This window comes from Arachis ipaensis, chromosome B7, assembly GCF_059453495.1.
Source record: "Arachis ipaensis isolate K30076 ecotype BB chromosome B7, ASM5945349v1, whole genome shotgun sequence".
In the NCBI taxonomy this organism is placed as follows: Eukaryota; Viridiplantae; Streptophyta; class Magnoliopsida; order Fabales; family Fabaceae; genus Arachis; species Arachis ipaensis.
Genome location: NC_142442.1, coordinates 98,548,792 through 98,564,332, shown reverse-complemented (window position 1 = coordinate 98,564,332; position 15,541 = coordinate 98,548,792). Strand labels below are relative to the sequence as shown.

Below are 15,541 nucleotides of genomic sequence, written 5' to 3'. Positions count from 1 at the left end.
CGCAGCGATTTCTGTTACGTTCAGGTCACGGAAAAGTGACGCGGAGGCGTCGTCCACGCGTTAGCGTGGATTGAAGTTCGCAGATGCGACGCGGGCGCGTCATTCACGCGTTCGTGTCTTCTAACGTCGGGGCAGCTATGGCAAATTATGTATCAAATCGAAGCCCGGACGTTAGCTTTCCAACGCAACTGGAACCACATCATTTGGACCTCTGTAGCTCAAGTTATGACCATTTGAGTGCAGAGAGGTCAGGCTGGGCCGCTTTAGCAGTTCCTTCAGTTTCTTGTATTCCTTCCACTTTTGCATGCTTTCTTTCCATCCTCTAAGCCATTCCTGCCCTGTAATATCTGAAATCACTTAACACACATATCAAGGCATCTAATGGTAATAAGAGAGGATTTAAACATAGGAAACTTAAGGCCAAAGAAGCATGTTTTCAATCAAAGCACATAATTAGGAAGGCAAATGTAAAACCATGCAAATAGTATGAATAAGTGGGTAAAAAGTTGATAAAAACCACTCAATTGAGTACAAGATAAACCATAAAATAGTGGTTTATCAATCCCATAGATACAAGTTATCATTATTGATACTATTTTGTCTTATATAAAAAAGAATGTTTTATTAGTGTATTTTTTCTCTTTTTTATTTATTGTGCTACTTTTTCCTTCTCAGCTTTTTCTCTTTTTACTTCTGTAGAATATTTTATCTGTATTTGTCTTATTGTATCGGAATGAACTGTGATTTTCGTTACAAAAATCCTGAGATACTAAGTTATGAAAAAAAGATGGATTATTACATAGATGGGTTAGAGAGAAAGGGATGTGTGTGAGAGAGAGAGAACGCACACGAGAAATAGAGAAGAAGAGTGGAGTGTGGTAACTTCATGCGCGACACGTGGACTGTGATGCACAAATCGAACGGTTCAATTTGTGTATCTAAATCAGACCATTTGATTATATAGTCTGATTCGTTGTCTCTTTCCATCACAATCGCATTAAACATCTTATTTTCTAATAACGCTGCATTACACCAATTTTATCTCTATTTTAAAATTAAAAGTGAAAAAGAATAAAAAGTTAAAAAAATAATTGTAACATCAACTTCAGAATTTTAAGAAAATTTTGGAGGTAAAATTAAAAAATTTTTGTTTCAAGATAAAAAAATTTTTGCTTTAACATCTAAAATTTTACTATTATTTTTTACTTGAGTCCTTATAATTGTGCCGTTGTAATTTTATCTGTATTTAACTAGTGTATATTTATTGACTAAATTTTATTAATAAAATTTAAAAATATCTAATCTAAGTATAACACTTTTTAATTTTATATTGAGGTATATAACTCAAAAATTATATTTATATTAAGATTTTTTAATTTAAAATTATTAAATTTAAATATTTAAAATTATATATTAAATTTTTAATAATTTTATTTAATATTTAATTAAATTAGTTAAATTTAAATTGAAGTGCCATCGAACTATTAAACCAATAAATTAATGACCTCATCCATTTATTCACTAGTTCGATTCTGAAAACCTTGTAGAAGAGTATGGTAATGATTTTTGTTGTGTTTTGGTCCCCTCGGTTAGACTTGATTAATAAGAATAGTTGGATGCGATTAAAAACTTTTTTGTTTTTTCGGAGTAGATATAATACGGAAAGAAACGACGGTTGAAGGAGGGAGAGGACGAGGGGACCAGAGTGTTTGCGACATCCGGTTTGCCGAAATGAAAGTAAGTTGGAAGAAGACAACGAAGAAGAAGCGTTGTTTGGAGGCGTTGCCACAGTTCACCGACCTGCCTTTCGAGCACAATCAAGACGAGCATCCCCTTTACCCTCAGCCCCATCCAGAACGACAACTTGCTAAGGAATTTCAAGCTCAGGGAGACAAGCTTGCTCTGGTATATATAAATTGATCATATTCCTTATTATCATTTTTGTTCTTCTTCTTATTATTTGAAAGATGGAATCTGTGATGGGGAAACATGAGTGCATTTCATTTTGTAGTTGAGTCATGGCTCTAGGGTCACCCAGTTTATGTTTTTTTGTCTTCATTACTTGACTTGATAGTAGTGATTGGGAATGCAAATTCAAGGTCATGCGCCAAACCAAAATAAATCAAGGCCGCTGCGCTACTTCACCTGGAAGTTGAGACATAACTTGTACATAGTTTATGTTGTCATACAAGAAACTTGTGAAGAAGGCAAGGAGAATGCTAAAAGGGATGCGAAAGATGAAGAAAGGAGCTTGAACTTGGAACCTCTCGAATTTCATATAATAGTTTCGATGGGTTCACTTAACTCTTAAGTACAGTTTTGCTATTTCAACAACCTAGCAACCATATATAGACAACAACTATGGCATACGGTCGTCACACACCCTAAAGTATTTTTTATTCAAATGGGCATGTGAAACACCTCACAAACTTTTACCATATCTTACAAAGCTTTCAACGTAACATTACAAGTTGTATGTGTAATTTACAAACCCAACGGTGTGATTTCAAAAAGGGAACTGTATATCACACGGTCCATATGAACTCACGTATGCGTAGTTGTTTCGGTAGTTAGCTCCCTTAGTTGTTTAAATACATTTTCTGCTTTAAGGAAATCAATCTAAGTAGTGATTGGCTGTCTAATTGGGAAGAATAGAGTCCAATTTCGAAGACTTGACTATTAGGTTCAAGAAGGATGATTTTCTGCTGATAATTAAAACTGTGACCTTTCTTTGTAAAACCCTGATTTGCAGCTCAACATGACACCTGAAACAAGCACGCTATGCAGATATGTACTGGTTGATTACCTCCGAAAAAGAAAGCAAGACTTTATTGATGAGTATTGACATTTTGCTTTATGCCTAGACTCTGTCTCTTCTCTTGATGAAAATACAGGCTCAGCCAAACAAGAAAATCGCATACCTTATCCTCCTTAGGATGTTACAACGCTAATTTAACTCTATCCATAGAGATTTCAAATGGTTTGCATGTGTTTTTCTATTGACTTCATCATTATATGAGCAGAATCTTTCTGATTGAATAATTTTCCTCCGATACTTGAAAAGTAGAATCTCTCTTCTTAGGCTCAATACCCATGAGAGGCCTTTGTTTTCCATTTTCTTTTATCACTTTGCAAATAAGTTGTGTCTATCTCATATAAATGTTCTCAATCATCCTACATACATGTCAGCTGAATGAATGCAGATTTCCAGGATGCTGTGGTTGGAGTTCTTCCAGTGCTGATTCGACTGTCGGAAGTGTTATATATACTCAGCATCTTGAATTACAATGTGTAAGGAAGCTAAGGCCTGATATAAGGATTTGATAGATGGTAGCAAGAAATCAAAACTAAATCGACAATGAAGACCAATCAGAGAAGGCTTTGGTAGCAGAGGCACATGAGATTTTGAAAAATATCAAATATTATATATATATATATATATATATGAAAAATTGGATCTCATATCTTGTGAATTTCCTGATTAACTGCATAAGATTTATTTTTATTATAGGAACATGTTAAGTGACAACCATTTCATAAATTTTGTCAAATCCTTCTTGCAACATTTTAAGTCCAACATTATCTAAGGATATGGAAAATACAACCTACATAAACACACTGGCATCCTTTTGCCTATTTATTGGCATGGAAGGAGTTAGTCCTGCGAACTTTGCGCTCTAGATATCTTACTGTGGGGTGGTTGATGGCTGTTAATGACATGACCAAAATTGCTTATATAGGCACTTGAGCATCAAGCTCTTTTAAGCTGTGTGCAGAGCTTTATGAGAATAGAATACAATGTCTTACAGACTTACAGTTTTACTTTCTTTTTTCTTTCCCTTTTTTTTAGCTAAAAATGCAAGCATGATTTGGTTTACTACTGACTGATTGCTACTCTTGCAATGCTTCTCTTCTTTTTTTCTCTTTACTTATGTGAGACTTCTTTGTTAATTCTGAGTTTTTTAATACCAAATGTTTGATTTCAGATTAACTTCTGTGAGTGTGAATCTAATACTTTCCATACTACTATGAAATGTATTTGTAGTTCAAATTTGAGCTTTTTGATGATATCAATCATATGATATTAATGGCATGCAACATGTCATTCATCTAGTCTTTGTTGATTGAGTAGGATCTGATTTGTACTGTGCTTTGCAACCAATATCACATCATGTTTCTGAATTCTCTTTTGCAGGATGGGAAGTACCGGGAAGCACTGGGTAAATGGGAATCTGCTCTTACTTTGACCCCTGATCTTTCAGTTTTGCATGAACAAAAGGCGCAAGTATTACTGGAAATTGGAGATGCTTGGAATGCATTGAAGGCTGCCACACGTGAGTCAAACCTGTATTTTCTATTTATTATGCACTATTCCTGTTAGAAAATGAACTATTTCATGAGGTCTTTTTTTTGTTTTTTTGTTTTTTAACCTTTATGAAGCAGTTTGTGACGAATTTAGCTCTGCCAAGGAAATTTTTTTGCATTGTAAAATTCACAGCTGCTTTTAGGGAATGATTTGTTTGGTATCTTTTATGAATGTTGGGTGTGTCCTGCAACCATTAATCAGTTCTTCGTGAGTACGTTTGTTTGATTTTGGGAGTAGGAAAGAGGCAATACCCGTGGAACACTGCAATTTATGCCACTACTTGGTGTATGTGGTTGGAGGACAATATGCACATCTTCAATGACATTTTTCTGACAAGCAAGTTTTAGGTTAGATGTTTGGCCTCTATTTTGTGTAATGCTCAGGTTCTTGACAGACAACTTTCAGATCATAAAGTTATGTTTCATGCTGAGAGATTGGAAGTTATCATAAATAGTTCCTTTCTTTTCACTCTTCTATTTAGGACCTCTTATCATCTATGTTCTATTATTTTCTCTCAATCTCAATAACAATAATAACAATATTAAAACAACAACAACAACAACAACAACAACAACGACAACAACAATAATAATAATAACAATAATAAATGAATGAAAGAAATTAACTTTGCCAAGGATTTAATTAGTTATGTTTGTGATTTTTTGGATGTTCTTTGTCAAAAATAATATATTTTCTTCTCTTGGCAGGAGCTACAGAACTGGAGCCATCGTGGGCTGAGGTGCGATGCTGATAACACATTATTTACTATGCATTTGAAAAAAAGTAGCATTTATATTCTGTATTACCTTTTCCAATTTAAAACATTCATTATCTTATACTCCATTTTTTTTATTTCTTTCACTTTATAATCATGTTTTAGCAAAACACTAGGCGAAACTATTTTTTGGAACTTCAATCTTAAATGGCCCTCCTTATGACTTTGTTATGGCAGATTCACAATGTCATTTTGATCTGTTGGTTGACCTTACCTAGTGTGAAAGGATTTTTTCTGTTACTTTATACAATCATATAAATCTATTTTCCCATATTTGCTGCTCTTTTTGGTATGACTAGTTCTTTCCTTTTCCCTCATTACTACTACAACACACTTGTCCACATTGTTTAACTACCTTAGTGAAACTAAACATGCCCTTGTTTCTAACATGATCAGCAAAGCTTCTTTCTGGTTGCAGTTTGAATAAATACAGCATTGATTACCTTCATACCTGTATGAGAAATATGTACTACTATTAAGATTAAGATTATATATATCATATTCATTTGGACTCATCTCACACCTATTCTTGTAAGCTAGTAAGGAAGATGAAACAACATTTTAAATCAAATTAGTCTGAGCATTTCGATCTTGATTGTTGCAGGCTTGGCTCACACTTGGCAGAGCACAGCTGAACTTCGGTGAGCCAGATAATGCTATTGAAAGCTTCGACTCAGCTTTAGCTCTCAAGGTTTGTCTCCCTGATGCTCCTGGTAATTAGGTTAGATGCCTGTAGACATTTTCTAGAAAGCATGGTTTTTATGGGTTGAGGTTTTAGGTTTTACAAAGGGTTTCTGTGTGATACACAACGTGGTAAATAATATTACAAATGAACATTCAGTTAAATAAGCACAAAGTCCATCCATGCCGTTGGCCTTACATGTTAATTTTGATTAGCAAAACCGAATGACAGATGAACTTACACCAATGCATTTTAACATCGGGTCAGTTAGATTTAGCAGGAAGTCGGCTTTGCTCTTAGATGCATTGTTCTGAAGCATACGTTCAACCAATTATTTTCCTTTTGAAATAGCTTAACCATGTTTATTGTTTTGTGCAGCCTGATTTTGAGGAAGCACAGGATGATAGAAAAACTGCGTTGCATCTCGTGAAAAAGAGAAAGCAACTTCACTCTAGTGACACCAGTACTCGTTATGTGGTAGGCAATAAGGGTGAAAGCTCATGAAGCTTTATGCAACAGGGAAGAAAATTAATTATCCAAATATTCCATTTGTTGCGTATCCAATTGTGATTTGTGAACAACTTCACATAAACTTAGTGGGTTACTAGTTAAATCAGTGGGTCCTTGGTCCATTTGATCCAGTAATAATTAAATAAATATATAAAATTATAATAAAATTTAAAATTTAAATAATAAAAGAAGTGGAAATAATATTTAGAATTTATAGTGTGTAAAATAAAATATATGAAATAGGATTTATTTTGACATTTATATTTTATAGCGTATTGTAAAAATAAAACATATATAGTACAAGATATAGTATAGATATTTTATTTTGCACTATATATGTTATTAATACGACCTAGTAGAGCACCAATTTTTAATAAATGGTTGTGTATCCTCCGTTGGTGGCCATGTACCTGTAAAGTTCATGAAACGGTTTTGACGAGGGTTTGTTGTGAACTTGTTGATTTTGACTGTGTTTAAATAAAATGTACATGTGGTTTGATGCTTGGACCAAATTGGTTATTTGATCGGTTCACTGGTTTTTTTGGTTGAACCAGTTGGTCTAATCTGATTTCGAGTTGAAATGAAGTTTTGGGAAAGAAATTATGTATTCATGTATATCTAATCCGAATCTATATAATTCAACACTCAAGCAGCTTTTAATAAGAATTCGAGGTCATAATTGTTTAGTAGAAAATACAGGATTTTTTTAAATAAATAAAATAAATATTTTAATTATCGAAATATGTATTTTGCAACATTTTTATCGGAAAGCATCACATTTCTTATCTCGTACTAGTGTAAACGAAATAAATTAATACGTATCTTGTTTACACTGTAAATAAGAAAAGGCCAAGAAGAAATGTAGCCTATATTTCATTTACAGTGTAAATGAGATACGTATTAACTTATTTCGTTTACACTGTAAATGAGATAAGAGGGTAATTATGATGTTTATATTGTAAACAAGATATGTTAAGACAAATTTTCAACGGCTATAAAAGGATGTGTAATCCTTTGTATTCTTCACAAACATTGTATTACTCTTTTTCTATCTATTCCTTTTGAAAAGAAGCCAAAATGTCTAATAGTAGTGGTTTCTTGGTTGAAAGTGTGTATCCGAATTGCTGTATGAGAAATAGTGATAATGAAGGTGACATTTGAGAGAGAATCCCATTATGTTGCGTACCTGGCATGAAAGTTCATTGGTAGAGTTGAAGAGTCTGATATTGGATTGCGTCGGTGGTAGCGAGAGAAAAGAGATTGGAAGAGTGGGGTATAGGTTGCGAGCATGTGCGTTTGATGTTTGACATCCATGGAAGAATCATGACGGAGCAAGTGATGGAGCTTTCTGTGGAGGTTGGCAACGTCAGTGGCGGTGGATCTGGTTCGTCAGACTTTGTCTTGGATGACCCACGGATAAACCCCAATTTTATGGTTTATCTTGTGTTGAATTTGGTGGGTTTTATCAACTTATCTCACATTTATTCAATGAAATAGCATGCTTTTGTAATTCTCCCTAACTTTGTGCTTAAGAGTGAAAACATGCTTTTTAGGCCTTAAAATAGATAAATCTAATTCACTTTAATTCCATTCGATGCCTTGATATGTTTGTTGAGTGATTTCAGACTTATAAAGCAAGGATTGGATGGAAGAAGTGAAGAGAAAAGCATGCAAAGTGAAGAATTCATGAAAAAATGAGCATTTGGAGAACTCAAGGCCACGCGCACGCGTCATCCACGCGTACGCGTGAGGAGGAAATTTGCCAGTGACGCGCACGCGTGACGTTGGTCACGTGACCTCATTAAAGTGAAGACGCTGGGGGAAATTTCTGAGCTTTCCAAGCCCAAATCCAACTCATTTCTGAGGCTATTTGATACAGAATTCAAGATTGGACAAGGGGGGAGCAATTAGAATAGTTTAGGATCATGTTTTAGGTAGTTTTCTAGAGAGAGAAGCTCACTCTTCTCTCTAGAATTAGGGTAGAATTAAGTTAATTCCTCTTAGATTTAGGTTTTAATTCTTGTTTTTATCTAGTTTTCTTTGCATTTTCTTGTTTCTACATCCTTGTTCTTTTAGTTCCTTTTGTTAATTTATCTTTTATGTCATTTTTTATGTTATGAACACTCTTGTGAATTTCAATTTCCTTTAATACAATTTGAGGTATTTCATATTTAATGTTGCTTTCTTTAGTTGTTATTGTTGATTCCATGCATTGCGTAGTTGTAGCTTTTATTATTATTGCAATTTTATGATGCTTTTCTTTTATGCCTTCCAAGTGTTTGACAAAATGCTTGGTTGGATGTTAGAGTAGTTTTTGAGCATTCTTGGCTTGGAAAGAGAAATTAGGTAATCTTGAGTCATTAATACCCAATTTAGATTGGTGATCTAGAGTGATTAGTTAGTATTGTTTCCATTAACATTACTTAAGGATTGGGATTAACTAGTCCTATTTGACTTTCTCTCAATATGAAGATAACATTATACCTTCTTCCGATGTTGGAGATGACCAAATAGGATTAGCACTTGTTAATTATTGTATTATGATTAATGACTAGGATAAAAACCCTTAATTCTCAATCCTCGCCATGAATGCCTCTTTTTAGTAATCACTTTCCTTAGTTGTTTGATTTGCATTTCTTGCCTTTTTTAATTTCATGTTTTATCAATCCAAACCCCTTGAATCTCATAACCAATAATTGAGCACTCGATTGTGATTCCTAGGGAGAACGACCCGTGACTAATATTCTCGGTTACTTTTATTGGGTTGGACTTGTTACAACCAAAATTAAACTTTGATTGAGGATTATTTGTCGGTTGGGAACTATACTTCGACGAGGTTATTTGTGTGAAATTCCTAACCGAAGATATCCTTCTATCAAGTTTTTGGCGCCGTTGCCGGGAAATTGCAATGTGTGCTTATTGTTGGTTATTGTATATATGTTGATAGTGTGAATAGGTTGCTTTTTGCTTATTTGCTAGTTTTAGCTTAGTTGTTTGTTTTCTTTACCTTTCATTATGAATTCTCATCCTTTTGGCTATGAATTTGGTTCAAACTATGTTGTAGGAAATGGAAATAGAATCTTCAATAGAGGTTTGCATCAAGGATTTGGAAATCAAAGGTGGGAGGAGCCTCAATCATATAGACAACCTTCTTGGTAACAACCTCCGCCGGTTTCTTATAGTTATAATCCAACTCATAATGCTTACCAACCTAATGGATGTAGTGACCCTCATTGTCCTCAACATAGCCCTCAACAACCTTAATCACAAGCCCCATACCACCATTCACCTCCATATGATCCTAATCCATATCCACCATACCAACAACCATATGAGCCATATTTAGAGCCACTACCATTCCAACATCAATACTCTCAAGAACTATCGATTCCATATACCTCACCTCCATACCCTTACTAAGATGAACCACCTTCCAATTATGAACCCTTTTCTCCAAACAATAAACCCACTCTTCCACCACCTCCTCCAAGGGATAAAGCTCTCCATACCTTCTTACAAGAACAACAAAGAGATATTAACTGTTATATCCAAAGGAAAGAAGAGCAGCAAAAGGAGCTAAAGAAGTTACAAATCATGGTGGCTACCATGACTGAAGCTGCTAACCGCATGACCTCCCACCTAAGCTCATGTATTCAAGACACTCCCATTGACGAATGTGGATGATCAACTAAGGAGTATAGTGAGGGAGTGAGTTTAGAGCTTCAAGGTGAAGAAGAGGAGTTGAAGCAAGAATTGCAACAAGAGGAGGAAGTTGAGATAATTGAGCTGGAAGGAGTGGTTGAGAAGTTAGAAGAGGTTGATCAAGATATAGATTCAATCATTGATGAGTTCTTGTCCACACTAACAAATCACCTCGATGATCCTATTGAGCCTTCTTCCATTTAGTTTGAAAGTAATGTCAAGGAGGGTGCGCAACCTCCAAAGCATAGGATGAATGATAAAGATTTGGAAGAAGGTAAACAAGCAACAAATCCGCACCTTGATAATGACTCCACACCAACACATGATCCCTTTGTATTTGAGGAGTCTTCTTCCATTAAAATTGAGGTAGATGTTGAGATAGTTCCACATCACCTGCAAGTTGTGACATGAAGGATGGAGAAGAGTTAGAAGGGGTTGGTGAGGAAATGATTGAATGTGAAGAACCTTGTCAAGAAGTGGACATGGAAGATGCTTGTCAAGAGGTGGGGGTAACCAAAGAAGAGCACAAGGGAGTGGACCTCACATTGTCAAAGTGTGGAGAGGTCTCTCTTCCTAAGTCACCATCATCCTTTACACCATTCAAGTGGGTAAAATTCATATCCCTTAGCTTTCTTATTCCACTTGAAGATGGGTTACTTGAAATGGATGGCCAACTTAGAGCTCTTTGAGGAACGGAAAGCAAGAAAGAGTTGGTTAGTGGTAGGCACCACAATTCAAGGTTCACTATGGTTAAATCACCAAAGTCTAAGTGCAAGGGATGGTGTAGTACTCAATTGAGAGGATATAGGAGAGTTTGGTGCTTCAATGAGAATTCATAAGTCTTGTCACCTGGATTTAACTATGGTAGTCAACAAGAAGATGGGTGCAAGAACAAGGTTTGGGATCCCAGAACTCATTTCAACAATCAACACTCTTGGGGAATCCCGGTTGACATTGGATATGCAAGTGGTGTGGAATTTAAAGTCCACAAACTAACCGGCAAGTGCACTGGGTCGTACCAAGTAATACCTCAGGTGAGTGAGGGTTGATCCCACAAGGATTGATGGATTAAGCAACAATGATTGAGTGATTTACTTAGTTAGACAAACAGAAAAGAGTGTTGAGATCAATTGCATTAAACAGTAAATCAGAGAATAAAAAAAGTGAGCAGTAAGCAAATAGTGAATAATATATGGAGAAACACTTAAGGCTTCAGAGTTATCTATTTTCTGGATTGACTTTTCTTATTAGCTATTTTAATCATGCAAAATTCAATTCATGGCAAACTATATGTGACTAAACCCTAATTCCTTAGACCTTTTTAGTCTCCTCTAACTTTCATCAACCGCCAATTCCTTGGTCACTTAATTCCAATTAGAGGGTGAAGTTCAATTCTAGTTATATGCCACAAAAACCCTAATTACCCAAATATAAGAGGATTATATGTCACGTATCCCGTTAAATCCAGATAAATAGAAATTTAGGAGAAATTGTTTTCAAACTGTTGTTCAAGTAAAGAGCTTTTCCAAGTTATACAAGAACTCAATTAGAACAAGGGTCATACTTCCGTTCCACCCAAACTCATAAGATAAAGAATGAAAATAATTCTTGAAATAGAAATCAGTACATGAATTAAAATAGAAAAATAATAGAATCAATCCATACAATAGACAGAGCTCCTAACCTTAACAGTGGAGGTTTAGTTGCCCATGGTTCAGAGAGAAAATTTAGGATTCAGAAAACTGTAAATTGCCGAATGAGATAGAAGAGAAGAGAAGAGCCCGAAGGGCTGATTCTTTTCCCTTTTATATCTAAACCTAATTAATGTAAAATATATTTTTTAAAACTAAATAATATCTTTTTCTAATTATAAAAGAAATAAAATTTAATCAAAATTATTTTCTTCAGTTTGTTAGTTGTTATTAATTACTTAATTAGTTAGTTAGCTAGCTTAATTTCTATTTTTGGCGCTAAGTGTTGGACTATTATTCTTGTTTACTGTTTGTTGTTGCTGATTACTGATAGGATGCTACTTTTGCATTATTGTTGCTATTACGCATTGTTGGATTTCATTGTTGAGGTTATACTTTGTTACTTGGTTGTGAATTCTTCTTGCTTAATATCTTTTGAATACCAAGCGCTTATGGATTGCCTTCAAGCAGTCTAGATGTTTTAAATTGCATGATTTGTCCACCATGTGATTTGAATTCTTTTCCTTAACTAGGCAATTTCTTGATGGATGTTGTGCATTTATCTTAATGCATTGTGTTGCTTGATCATATGCATCCATATGTTGTGTTTATGCCTTAAGGACATGTTGACCATTAATTGTTTACTTATGTGCTCTACACATACTTGAAACTAGTCATTTTGGCATAATGCTTCCTTTATGAAATTGGATTAATATTGGAAGCTCACCTAGGGACATTCTTTTTTGAAATTCTCAAGTCATATGGACCATGCTTGCTATGTGATTGATTTTCAACTTATAGCTCTCTTTTAATAAGTTGCATAGCATCCATGTGTCCCACTTTATATCGACTAAGTGATGCAAGAAAAATTCAAAGTGTGTCATTGATTGATGTGTAAGTTTCATATTTCATTCTGATCATTAAGCTTCCTGGCACCTCAATCAATGTCCATTCATCATCCATTTCAAAATCTCTTAATTCTTGCTTGAATGCTTTTATGCTTTTTTATTTACTTCTTGTTGTTGATCTTAACCTACAAGTTTCTTTAAAGTTCAGCGTGGAGGAGGTAGCAAGCATTCCTTTGGCTTTCTTGTTGTGGCGCCAAACTTGGGGAATCCAAGTTTGGCGTGGATGAAGCAGCCTCGATTCGTCACTCTCTTCGTTCTCTATCCTTGACCTCAACTCCATCAAATTCATCCAAACGCTACCTGAAATAAACAGAATTGCATACAACTCATAGTAGCATTCATAATGGCTAAAATATATCAAATCTTGATTAAACTTAGCAATTCAAGTACAAATTCACTAGGAAAAGATAGAGAGGATGCTAACGCATCACAACACCAAACTTGAATTGTTGCTTGTCCTCAAGCAACCGAAATTAGTACATGATTAAGATGTGAATTTGCATGAGAGGTGAGAGTTCAGTTATGTTCATGTCTCTTCTTGAAGTGGGGTTTATCTATTGTAATTCTGAACAGTTTTGGTATCTCACTCTCCTTTGAATAAGAGGAATGTCACTGTCATTCGGAATCAGAATCCGGATCATATTATGAATTCTCTAATCCTTATACTTCAATTTAATCCTTGAACACAACAGATATCCTTTAATTCTCAATTAATTGGTGCTTTGCACCTTGAGTCTAGCCGTGACTTTAAATGTTCTGTCTCAAGGGTTAATTGACACACGAACACCACAAGCACTTAACTGGGGAACTCTCTTGAAGTTTTGATTTTTCTTTCAGCTATTCCCAGACAGTGGTGCTTAAAGCCTTTGGTATACTCTGCTAAATGCATTTGATCTCGACTCTAAATATTTTGTCTCAAGGATTATTTGACTCAAGAACACCACAAGCATATGACTAAGGAAACAACTCTTTGAGCTTTTAATCATATCTGACCTCCCTAGTCATTGATGCTCAGAGCCTTGGACCTTGCTTTTAATTCTTTCTTTGCTGTTTCTTTACTTCAAGGATCAACTTTTACTAATTTCAGAAAATTCATAATAGTTCTCTAAATTTCTGTTCCTTATACATCAACATCCTTTTATTCAAATTCAAACATGCACGGTTCATGTCATGCATTCAGAATCACAGAGAACACCACCACATTTGATTAAATGAGACTACTTTCTTTCATAAACTCTTTCACTCATGCATTACATCCTTTTCTTCTTTCTTTTCGTTTGATTTCAAGCTCAGTGAGCAATAAATGAAACACTTTTTCAGAATAAAATTTAAATAACAAAATAAATAGTAAATTAAACTAGAACCTAAGAATTGAAATAACAATTGATCTTGCAATAACAAAAAATAGCAGAAAACAGGAACCTAATCATAAAAATAGCAAAATAATAAGGAAAATGAAAAGGAACTGAGCCACCTCAATCTCCCTGGTGGGGATCCCTCTCCTCAGGCTGAGCTCCGTAAGGTCCTCTCAGGCGGCTATAATCCTATCTCAGCTGATGAATCTCTTGCCGCTGAGAGCGCTGATTAGCTCTCATCTCATTAAGGGTTGTACAGAGATGCTCCCATCGGCTGTTCTGTGTGGCTTTCATCTCCTCTACAGATGCCATGTATTGCTGCCAACGACTGTTATTGGAGACCCTCATCTGCTCCATAGAGGATGCGAGCTGCTGCCAGTATTCTTGAGGAGGAAGGTATTGTCCCTGAGGCAATGGCTGCTCCTCTTCAGCTCCTTCTTCAGCCTGTTCTCTTGGGAGCCTCTGACGTTCCCTTACCCGTTTCATAGTCTTCTTCGTGATGGGCTTCTCGACTGGGATAGGGAAATCATTCTTTATTTTCACCCTAGCGGCCTCACCGAAGCGAAAGATGAGATATGGGAAGCCCAACCTGGCATTATCCTTGGTGTCGGTGGCGATATGGTAAATCTGCTGGGCAATGACGTCCGCCACCTCCACTGGCTGTCCCAACAGAATGCAGTGAATCATGATGGCGCGGTCCACGGTACACTCGGACCGGTTGCTTGTGGGCATGATAGAACGGCGAATAAAGTGGTGCCATACCCTAGCCAAAGGCGTTAGGTCACCATCTCTGATATGGCCTACCTTCCCCTCTGCCCCCAGTTTCCACTGGGCATCTGGAATGCATATGTCAGCATCTACTTGCTCCAGTCGCTGATCCCTCTCCGCCCTCACACTGTAAGACTGAAGTGAGGGCATGGTCTGTGGTATCTGGAGGGTCTGCCGGATAATCTCTGTGCTGAAATTAGTGGCTCTTCCCTTTACAAAGCTTCAGTGGTCCCTTGCATTGACTCCAGACACATCCTTATAAGTAATTCACAGGTTTTCATAAAATTCTTGAACCATTAATTGTCCCATCTGTATGTGCAGATTGCACAGAAGTTGCCATCCTCTTCTCTGAATCTCACACTGAATTTCTGGATATTCATCCGGTTGGAGATTGAACCACACTTCCAGTAGAACTGATCTCTTGTTAGTGACTTCATAAAAGTGCTCTTCATGCAGTATAGAGCGGAAGCGTCTTGAATCATGAGAACCGGTGGTCGGTTCCTTTCCTTTTCTCTTCTTGGAAGGTTGGGTGGTCTTTGGTGCCATGGAAATAAACAAAATAAAACAGCGGAGTGAAAACACCAAACTTAGAACAGTTGCTCGTCTTCGAGCAAAATAAAGAAATACAAAAGGGAAGAAGAAAGAGGAGTAGAAATTTAAATAGAAGGATATAAAATGCAATGCTAAAAGTGTCTTCTACTTTTTCTATTTTTTTTGTAATATAACAGAATAATAGAAGAAGAATCGAAGAGGGAAAATAGAAGGGAAAGGTTAGGATTAAGAG

The 15,541-nt window shown here is 35.8% G+C and overlaps 1 protein-coding gene across 2 annotated transcripts; it reads left to right on the top strand.

Moving 5' to 3' along the window:
• Positions 1–1,538: 1,538 nt before the first annotated feature.
• LOC107609614 (Tetratricopeptide repeat (TPR)-like superfamily protein) lies at positions 1,539–6,852 on the top strand. Of its 2 annotated transcripts, XM_088492447.1 has the most exons (7): positions 1,539–1,556; positions 1,652–1,905; positions 3,190–3,291; positions 4,196–4,334; positions 5,074–5,105; positions 5,746–5,832; positions 6,202–6,852. In XM_088492447.1, the coding sequence occupies exons 2-7, from the start codon at positions 1,732–1,734 to the stop codon at positions 6,325–6,327; spliced, it is 660 nt and encodes a 219-aa protein (XP_088348573.1). In that variant the 5' UTR covers positions 1,539–1,556; positions 1,652–1,731; the 3' UTR covers positions 6,328–6,852. The 2 variants fall into 2 exon arrangements, with proteins under 2 accessions (XP_088348573.1, XP_016167110.1); XM_016311624.3 differs by lacking the exons at positions 1,539–1,556; positions 3,190–3,291 and having other exon boundaries at positions 1,565–1,905; positions 6,202–6,543.
• Positions 6,853–15,541: the final 8,689 nt, after the last annotated feature.